Raw genomic sequence first — 10,000 nt, forward strand, 5'->3', positions numbered from 1 at the left:
CCTAATGTTGACCTGGGAGATCGGAAAAATCTCCGCCTTTTACCCACCAGGCGCCGTTACCGAGACTGGAACCCGGGACCCTCAGATTGAAAGCCCAACGCTTTAACCACTCGGCCATTGCGCCCGTACGCTGGTGGTCAGGCATCTGCCCAGCAGATGTGGTGTAGCGTATGACAGATTTGTCCGGAAGCAGTGACGCCTCCTCGAGAAACAAACCGGAAACCGGAAACCGGAAACTCCGCCACCCATACCTTTTTTGATATTCATTTATTCATTTGTTTATCTGTTCATTTATTTACTTATCTATTTTATTCATCTGTTTACTTATTTTTTTCAAATTCTTTAACATTTATTAAAAAAAAAAAAAATTTTCCACCACCATACCTGTTAAAGGCTCCATCGCCTTTTCCTCTCCTGCGGCCGCAGGTTGGTCGCTCTGACCACTCTCCACCCGTTGCAGCCTCCACCCGAGCCGACCTAGCTCCGAGTGGGTGGCGTTACACTCTCGCACCGCTCTCTCCACCCGCCTCCTCAGGCCCTGCTCCACCCCATCCACCCGGGACGACAGGGCGTTGAGGTTCTGGGTCAGTGTCTCCTGCTGCTTCCCGAAGGTCTGCTGCGCTTCCGAGACCCCCCTCAGCTCTTGGGAAACGTTCCCGTGGAGGTCTGCCAAGCCGCTGATGTTGTCCCACAAGTCCGTGAAGTTCTGGGCGTGCTCTTCGGACATGGCCGGAGCGACGTTCAGGTTGAGAGCTTCCTGGAGGGAGGAGAGCGTCTTCTGGGTCATCGACAAACCCATGGACAACGCCTTGAGATCGTCCTGCAACGATTCCACGGATTTGGTGTTGAGGTCCTGCTTGGTGCGGAGTTCGTCGAGGGCGTTCTGAATGTGTTCGTTTTGTTCCTGATCTCGCTGCTGCTTCTCCTGGTTCCGTTCTTGGTGCAGGGACGTAAGGTTCTGTTGAACCTCGCGGAGAGTGTTCTGAACGTTCTGTAAGGTCTGCTTAAGGAAGTGAACCTCCGCACCACTGGACTGCTGATTGGATACGACGACTAGCTCGCGAAGCTCTTCCACCTTGATCCTGAAGTTCTCTGCCCTCTTCTCGTCGTCGCTCTTCAGCTTCTCTTGCTCGTCCTGAAGGGTGATCAGATCCTGCTGGATCTTCGTCACGTTGGATTCAAGACTCTGCAGAGTTCTGGAGTCTGGAACGAGCCCGGAGTCTTCTCCTCCTTCTTCGTGTCTCCTGCGGTCTTCGTCCGCGCAGCCTTCACTGGAGGGGGGCCGGAGATGGAGACGAGGGGACTTCAGCAGCGGGGATCCCGCCGCCAGACACTGCAGGACCGGGTTCTGGCACTGCACGTGACACGTGTAGTTTCCGGCCAGAGGTCGGCTGGGAAGGTCAAGGTCGAAGTTGCCATCGGAGTATCGGGAGCTGGGGAGCTGCTGTCCTGCCGGGTCCTGCGGGAAAGGTGTGTGTGAGAAAAATGGGACAGTGAGGGGTGTGGGGAGGGACTGAGAAATGGGACAGTGAGGGGTGTGGGGAAGGATTGAGAAATGGGACAGCGAGGGGTAGGAAGGAACTGAGAAATGGGACAGTGAGGGGTGTGGGGAGGGACTGAGAAATGGGACAGTGAGGGGTAGGAAGGAACTGAGAAATGGGACAGTGAAGGGTGGGGAGGGACTGAGAAATGGGACAGTGAAGGGTGGGGAGGGACTGAGAAATGGGACAGTGAGGGGTGGGGAGGGACTGAGAAATGGGACAGTAAGGGGTGTGGGGAGGGACTGAGAAATGGGACAGTGAGGGGTGTGGGGAAGGACTGAGAAATGGGACAGCGAGGGGTGTGGGGAGGGACTGAGAAATGGGACAGTGAGGAGTGGGGAGGGACTGAGAAATGGGACAGTGAGGGGTAGGAAGGAACTGAGAAATGGGACAGTGAGGGGTAGGAAGGAACTGAGAAATGGGACAGTGAGAGGTGTGGGGAGAGACTGAGAAATGGGACAGTGAGGGGTGTGGGGAGAGACTGAGAAATGGGACAGTGAGGGGTAGGAAGGAACTGAGAAATGGGACAGCGAGGGGTGTGGGGAGGGACTGAGAAATGGGACAGTGAAGGGGTGGGGAGGGACAGAGAAATGGGACAGTGAGGGGTGTGGGGAGGGACTGAGAAATGGGACAGTGAGGGGTGGTGAGGGATTGAGAAATGGGACAGTAAGGGGTGTGGGGAGGGATTGAGAAATGGGACAGCGAGGGGTGTGGGGAGGGACAGAGAAATGGGACAGCGAGGGGTGTGGGGAGGGATTGAGAAATGGGACAGTAAGGGGTGTGGGGAGGGATTGAGAAATGGGACAGTGAGGGGTAGGAAGGGACAGAGAAATGGGACAGTAAGGGGTGGGTAGGGGAAGAGAAATGGGATAGAGAGGGGAGGGGAGGGACAGAGAGGGGGGGGGGGGGGAGAGACAGAGAGGGGTGGGGGAGAGACAGAGAAATGGGACAGAGAGGGGAGGGAAGGGACAGAGAGGGAGGGGAGGGACAGAGAGGGGTGGGGAGGGACAGAGAAATGGGACAGAGAGGGGAGGGGAGGGACAGAGAGGGGTGGGGAGGGACAGAGAGGGGAGGGACAGAGAGGGGAGGGGAGGGACAGAGAGGGGAGGGGAGAGACAGAGAGGGGAGGGGAGGGACAGAGAGGGGTGGGGAGAGACAGAGAGGGGAGGGACAGAGAGGGGAGGGGGAGAGACAGAGAGGGGAGGGGAGAGACAGAGAGGGGAGGGACAGAGAGGGGAGGGGGAGGGACAGAGAGGGGAGGGGAGGGACAGAGAGGGGAGGGGAGGGACAGAGAGGGGTGGGGAGGGACAGAGAGGGGAGGGGAGGGACAGAGAGAGGGGAGGGGAGGGACAGAGAGGGGTGGGGAGGGACAGAGAGGGGAGGGGAGGGACAGAGAGGGGAGGGGAGGGACAGAGAAATGGGACAGAGACGGGAGGGACAGAGAGGGGTGAGGTGGGGAGGGACAGAGAGGGGTGGGGAGGGAGGGACAGAGAGGGGTGGGGAGGGACAGAGAGGGGTGGGGAGGGACAGAGAGGGGAGGGGAGGGACAGAGAGGGGTGAGGTGTGACAGAGAAATGGAACAGTGAGAGGTAGGGAGGGACAGAGAAATGGGACAGAGAGGGGTGGGACAGGGGAATGGAGCGAGAGGACAAAGATGGAGGAAGGACAAGAAAAGGACAGAGAGAGAGAGAGAGAGAGAGAGAGAGAGAGAGAGAGAACGAGGGAAAGAGAGGGAAAGAGAAAGACAGAAAGACAGACAGACAGACAGACAAAGAGAACAAGCAAACATTTTGGACTCACAAAAGAAACAGAGAAACGGAGAAACGAAAAAACAAATAAACAAATAGATATATAAATGAATAATCAGATATAACTAAGCAAGCAAGCAAGTAAGTGAATAAGTAAATGAAAACATAAGTGAATAAATAAATAAATGAAATAATAAATGAGTCGAGAAATGAAACATAAGTAAGTAAGTCAAAATGTAAGTGAATAAATGAATAAATAAACGAATAAATAGACAAACAAACAACATGCTCACACACACACACACACACACACACACACACACACACACACACACACACACACACACACACATGCAGAGAAAATGGAACCACTCGTACTCTCCACACGACATCTATGGGAGGCACGCCACGTTCCTTGAAGTGACCACACCGGAGCGTAACTTGCCGCTTGAGGGCGCACGTTTCGTCGGACGTCACTTCCTCTATCGTCAGTTTGTCGCCGGAAATAGCTGGTGGGTCTGTTGAAACAAACGTCACAGAAAGGAAGTTTCAGGCGCTATGACGAGAAGTAGGAGAAGAAGAAGAACAACAACAACGAAAACAACAACAACAACGCCTACACCTACCTCCGCGTTAAGAACGGCTGAAGCGGTGTGATGCTATTCGCTCTACACTCCCATGGACTTCTTGGTGAGAAGAAGAAGAAGTAAAAGTAGAAGAAGCAGTGGTAGGGTAGTAGTAGTAGTAGTAGTAGTAGTAGTAGTAGTAGTAGACCAAGAAGAGGAAGAAGAAGAAGAAGAAGAAGATGGCATACACCTACCCCCACGTTGAATATGGCGGAGGCGCTGTGACAAGAGGAAGAAGAAGAAGAAGAAGACCAACGAAAAGGCCTAACACCCACCCCCTACAGTGAGGATGGCGGTGGCGCTGAAGCGTTCCTCAGACTGCTCCCCCTTGGCGTTCTTCGTGAGGATCTTGACGTCCACCTCGTAGTGGCCCGTGTCCCTCGCCGTCAGCCCCGAGATGGTCAGGTCCGCGTTGGCCCCCGAAGGTGTGAAGCGTTTGTCAGGGTTCGTCACCCTGCCCCTGAGATTCGAACACAGTGTTTTGATAAGTGTGTGTGTGTGTGTGTGTGTGTGTGTGTGTGTGTGTGTGTGTGTGTGTGTGAGGAATGTGGGTGGGTGTGGGTGTAGGTGTTGGGTGTGTGGGTGGGTGGGGTGGGGGGAGAGAGAGAGAGAGAGAGAGAGTGTGTGTGTGTGTGTGTGGATGTGTGGGTGGGTGTAGACGCTGTGTGTGTGTGTGTGTGTGTGGATGTGTGGGTGGGTGGGGTGTGGGTGGGTGTGGACGCTGTGTGTGGGGGGGGGGGAGAGGAGGGGGTCGGAGTGGGGGTGGAGGGAGAGTGGGAGGAGGTGAAGTGTTTGTCAGGGTTAGTCTCCCTGCCTCTGAGATTCGAATACATGTGTTTGATAAGTGTGTGTGTGTGTGTGTGTGTGTGTGTGTGTGTGTGTGTGTGTGTGTGTGTGTGTGTGTGTGTGTGAGGGGTGTGGTAGGGGGTGGGGGTGGTTGTTGGGTGGGTGGGATAGGGGGAGAGTGGGTGTGTGTGTGTGTGTGTGTGTGTGTGTGTGTGTGTGTGGATGTGTGGGTGGGTGGGGTGTGGGTGGGTGTGGACGCTGTGTGTGTGCGTGTGTGGTGGGGGGGGGGGGCGGAGTGGGGGTAGAGGGAGAGTGGGGAGGGGGTGAAGTGTTTGTCAGGGTTAGTCTCCCTGCCTCTGAGATTCGAACACACACACACGTGTGTGTGTGTGTGTGTGTGTGTGTGTGTGTGTGTGTGTGTGGGTGGGGGAGGGAGCATTTGTCAGAGTTATTTACCCTCCCTCTGAGATCCGAAAACAGTGTTTGATGAATATGTGTGTGTGGGTGTGTGAGGGGAGTGCGTGCGTGAGTGCATGCGTGCGTGTGTGTGTGTGTGTGTGTGTGTGTGTGTGTGTGTGTGTGGCGTGTGTGTGTGGGGGAGGGTGGGGGGTGGGGGTTAGGTTGGAGAATGGTAGGGGTTGAAGCGTTTGTCAGGGTTAGCCACTCTGCCTCTGAGATCCGAACACAGCGTTGATAAGTATTATGTGTGTGGGGGATGGGGGGTCGGAGGGGTGGAGGGCGGGGGGGGGGGGGGGGGGGCGTGGAGATGGTGGTGATGGTGGTACGGAAGTTGTGGGTGGGAAGTGCCTCGGGAAGAAGGTGAGTTGAGGGGTTGAGGGGGTGGGTAGGCGTGTGTGCGTAGTGTGTGTGTGTGTGTGTGTAGGTGGAGAGGGTATGTGGCGGTGGATCAAGAGTAGTGTGTGTGGTTGTTGGGGAGAGAGAGAGAGAGAGAGAGAGAGAGAGAGAGAGAGGGTGTGAATGCGAATGCAAATGCGAATACTTTATTCATTACAGGCCATAGCCCCTCATGAAGGGGTGCACATAAACATACAAGCACATCACAGCCATACCAAAATGTTATACATACACGTCAACGGTCACATCAAGCGAAATCGATGTTTAAATCATATCATCAAGACAGTACATTGTCTCTGAATTTAAATACATTGTACAAGAAATCTGACAAATTCCGAACAGAGAGAGACAAACAGAGACAGACAGAGAGAAAGAGAGAGTTCTTTTTTTCCTCGAAGTACTCACGAACACATTTTCCCATGCTGTGTAATTCAAGTTGATTTGAAAAATGAACACAATTTTCCACACCCTCACACCTCCTCCTCCCCCCCCCCTCCCCCCAACTCACTCGGTTCCTGGAGAATCGGAACCAGTGGCATGAACACCGTGTTCGATTCTCAGCGGCAGAGTGACTAACCCTGACAAACGCTTCACCCTCCTGCCCCTCCCTCTCCGTCCCCCAACCATCCACCCACCCACCCACCCCCACAACTCACTCCACAAGGGATGTCAGGGTCTTCCTGGTAGAATCGAAACCAGTGGACGGTGCCCACAGACTGACTCCCCCCCCCCCTCCACACCCACACAACTCACTCCACAAGGGATGTCAGAGTCTTCCTGGTAGAATCGAAACTAGTGGACGCTGCACACAGACTGACACCCCCGCCCCCACACACACACACACACCCACACAACTCACTCCACAAGGGATGTCAGGGTCTTCCTGGTAGAATCGAAACCAGTGGACGGTGCACACAGACTGACCCCCCCCCCTCCCACACACACACAACTCAGACATCCGCCCCCCCCCACACACACACACACCCCCCACAAACTCACTCCACAAGGGATGTCAGTCTTCCTCGTAGAATAGAAACCAGTAGACGGTGAACACAGACTGACACCCCCCCCCACACACACACACACACACCCACACAACTCACTCCACAAGGGATGTCAGGGTCTTCCTGGTAGAATAGAAACCAGTGGACGGTGCCCACAGACTGACACCCCCCCCCCCCTCCTACGCCCACACAACTCACTCCACAAGGGATGTCAGAGTCTTCCTGGTAGAATCGAAACCAGTGGACGGTGCACACAGACTAACCCCCCCCCCCCCCACACACACACACACACCCACACACACAACTCACTCCACAAGGGATGTCAGGGTCTTTCTGGTAGAATCGAAACTAGTGGACGGTGCCCACAGACTGACCATCCCCGCCCCACACCCACACACACACACCCACACAACTCACTCCACAAGGGATGTCAGAGTCTTCCTGGTAGAATCGAAACTAGTGGACGGTGCACACAGACTGACCCCCCCCACACACACACACACACATCCACCCCCACAAACTCACTCCACGAGGGATGCCAGGGTCTCCCTAGAGAACCGGAACCAGTGGATGGTGCCCACAGATTCGTCAGGCTGCTTGGTGAAGGCCCAAGGGAGGGTGACCTGGGACCCCACACACCCGGTCACCATCAGCGTCTCCTGCCTCTGCCACTGGAAGCCCGCTAGAAAAGGGGGAGGGGGGGGGGTTAGGGGGTGTAGTGACTGACAGTTGGAGTGATGACCTAGAGGTGTAACACGTCCGCCCAGGAAGCGAGAGTATTCAGCGCGCTGGTTCGAATCACGGCACAGTCGCCAGTATTTTCTCCCCCTCCACTAGACCTTGACTGGTGGTCTGGACGCTAGTCATTAGGATGAGACGATAAACCGAGGTCCCGTGTGCAGCATGCACTTAGCGCACGTGAAAGAACTATGGCAACAAAAGGGTTGTTCCTGGCAAAATTATGTTGAGAAATTCACTTCGATACGAAAAACAAATATAAATAACTGCAGGCAGGAAAAAAAATATTTAAAAAGATGGGTGGCGCTGTCAGTGTAGCGACGCACTCTCCCTGGGGAGAGCAGCCCGAATTTCACACAGAGAAATCTGTTGTGAAAAAAAAGAAGAAAAAAAAGCAGCAATACAAGTTATCTCCCTTGAAATTAATAAACGATGAGGCCAGGAGATGAAATGATTAACAAAATTAATACTAAAGAGTGGTATCTCTCTCCATCCACAAGGTACACAACTTCAAGTCAATGCTGCTCACTCTACCGATTCAACAAGCACACAGGTAAATAAAAGGTACAATGGAACAAACCCAGACACTTCCTCAAAAAAAAAGCAAAAAAAAAAAAAAGGAAGCGCCGGGCCTGTCCTAACACCGATCATTTGACATGTGCACACACAGCAGCAATGACAAAAGAAAAGTAATGTGCAAACACGAATTAGCTTTTATTCAAGACTGGCATAGCCTCTTTAATTAGTCCTGAACAAGCCATACAGAACACATGGACAATACAGAACAAACACACTTTTAAAAGTGATGATGATGGTGATGGTGGTGATTATGATAAGGAATAATAATCGTTATGTTGATAACAATGACGATAATGATAATGATTATTCCACTTCTACTACTACCACTGCTACTTGTGGTGATGATGATGATGGTGATGATGATAATAATTATAACAGTAATAATGGTGATGATGATTATGATGATAATGTTGATGATAATGATGATGTCAATAATGATACCAAATGGGATGGGTAATAGATGGATAGACAGATAGGTAGAGAGAGAGATAGGTAGATGGATAAATGAATTGATAGATGGATGGGTGGACAGATAGATAGATAAATGAACAATTGAAAGTATGAATGAATAGATAAATAAATGAACAGACAAATCAATATGGAGTGTGGATTCGATGTCATGATAGATAAATAGATGAATAAATATGAGACGTGGGTTAGACAGACAGACAGACAGACAGACAGACAGACAGACAGATATACAGACTTCAGACGCGGGAAATACAGATACTGAAAGAGGGTCAGACACACACACACTCCGGAACTTTCGCAAACACTCACGCACACACACACACACACACACACACACACACACACACACACACACACACACACACACACACACACACACACACACACACACACACACACACACACAAGTACACTCAGAGAGCATTCTCTCTCTATCTTTGTCGTTCTGTATGTCTGTCTGCCTCTCCCTCCCCCGCGCCCCACTCTCTCTCTCTCTCTTTCTAACGTACACACGCACACACACACACGCATATAATTACCTATTAACATATTATACCTATTAACAGAACAGCATCACAGAAAAAAATAACAAAACAACAACAACAAGAACAACAAGAACAAATGCGATGAAACACCACCACCAACAACAACACGTAATAATAAAATAACAGCAAAACACCACCACCAACTACAACACAACAAAACAACAAGAAAATTCAAACACGCGCACACACACACACACACACACACAAGCACACACACACACACACACACACAAACACACACACACACACACGCGCACTTATAATATATTTTTCCTCTGATACATAACATAACGTTTTTTTTTGTGTTTTTTTTACACTAATACTCACATGCATTCCCTTTCCTTTATACACTACTTTACTCCTTTCCGTCTAAAAACACTTATAGTGAATAGACGTTAAACTGAAGAAAACACACACGCACATACACACACACACACACACACACACACACACACACACACACACACACACACACACACAAACACACACACAAACACACAGAGGCCCACCTGTTAACGGACACACCCCACAGAACAGCACCCCCCACAAAAAGGTCCCCAGGGGCAATCCTGATGCCATGTTTCCCCTTCTCCCCACGGCGGTACGTCCGTCGCTTGAATCAAGTCAAACAGTGGGCTGACTCCACAGCTGATCTGTATGTCACTTGTCCGACACCTGAAAGCCACCACACAGATCATAATAATCCATCGTCCATCATCATCATCACCACCACCATCACCATCATCATCGTCGTCGTCGTCATCATCATCATCGTCGTCGTCGTCATCATCATCATTAACGTTGTCGTCGTCGTCGTAGTCATCATCATCATCATCGTCGTCGTCATCATCATCATCGTTGTCGTCGTCGTCGTAGTCATCATCATCATCGTTGTCGTCGTCGTCGTCATCATCATCATCATCATCCATCATCATCATCATCATCTTCTTCTTCTTCATCATTCTCCATCATACACCACCACCACAATCATCATCATTATAATCATCATCACTCTCATCACCACCTGAAAGCCACCATACTAATCATAATAATCCATCATCATCATCACGACCATTATCACTATCATCATCGTCGTCGTCATCATCA

At 51.5% G+C, this 10,000-nt stretch overlaps 1 protein-coding gene across 1 annotated transcript in view; it reads right to left on the reverse strand.

Moving 5' to 3' along the window:
• LOC143276461 (uncharacterized) overlaps nt 1–9,514 on the reverse strand; it is a 16,370-nt gene extending 6,856 nt beyond the window's left edge. The window contains exons 1-5 of the mRNA XM_076580962.1: nt 9,403–9,514; nt 7,086–7,242; nt 4,191–4,375; nt 3,668–3,807; nt 385–1,459 (exon numbers count right to left, since the gene is read on the reverse strand). Coding sequence (XP_076437077.1) covers nt 385–1,459; nt 3,668–3,807; nt 4,191–4,375; nt 7,086–7,242; nt 9,403–9,472 — 1,627 coding nt within the window. The 5' untranslated portion in view covers nt 9,473–9,514. The remainder of the gene's footprint in view (nt 1–384; nt 1,460–3,667; nt 3,808–4,190; nt 4,376–7,085; nt 7,243–9,402) is intronic.
• Between the last annotated feature and the right edge of the window lie 486 nt (nt 9,515–10,000).

Source organism: Babylonia areolata, chromosome 32, assembly GCF_041734735.1.
Source record: "Babylonia areolata isolate BAREFJ2019XMU chromosome 32, ASM4173473v1, whole genome shotgun sequence".
NCBI lineage: Eukaryota > Metazoa > Mollusca > Gastropoda > Neogastropoda > Buccinidae > Babylonia > Babylonia areolata.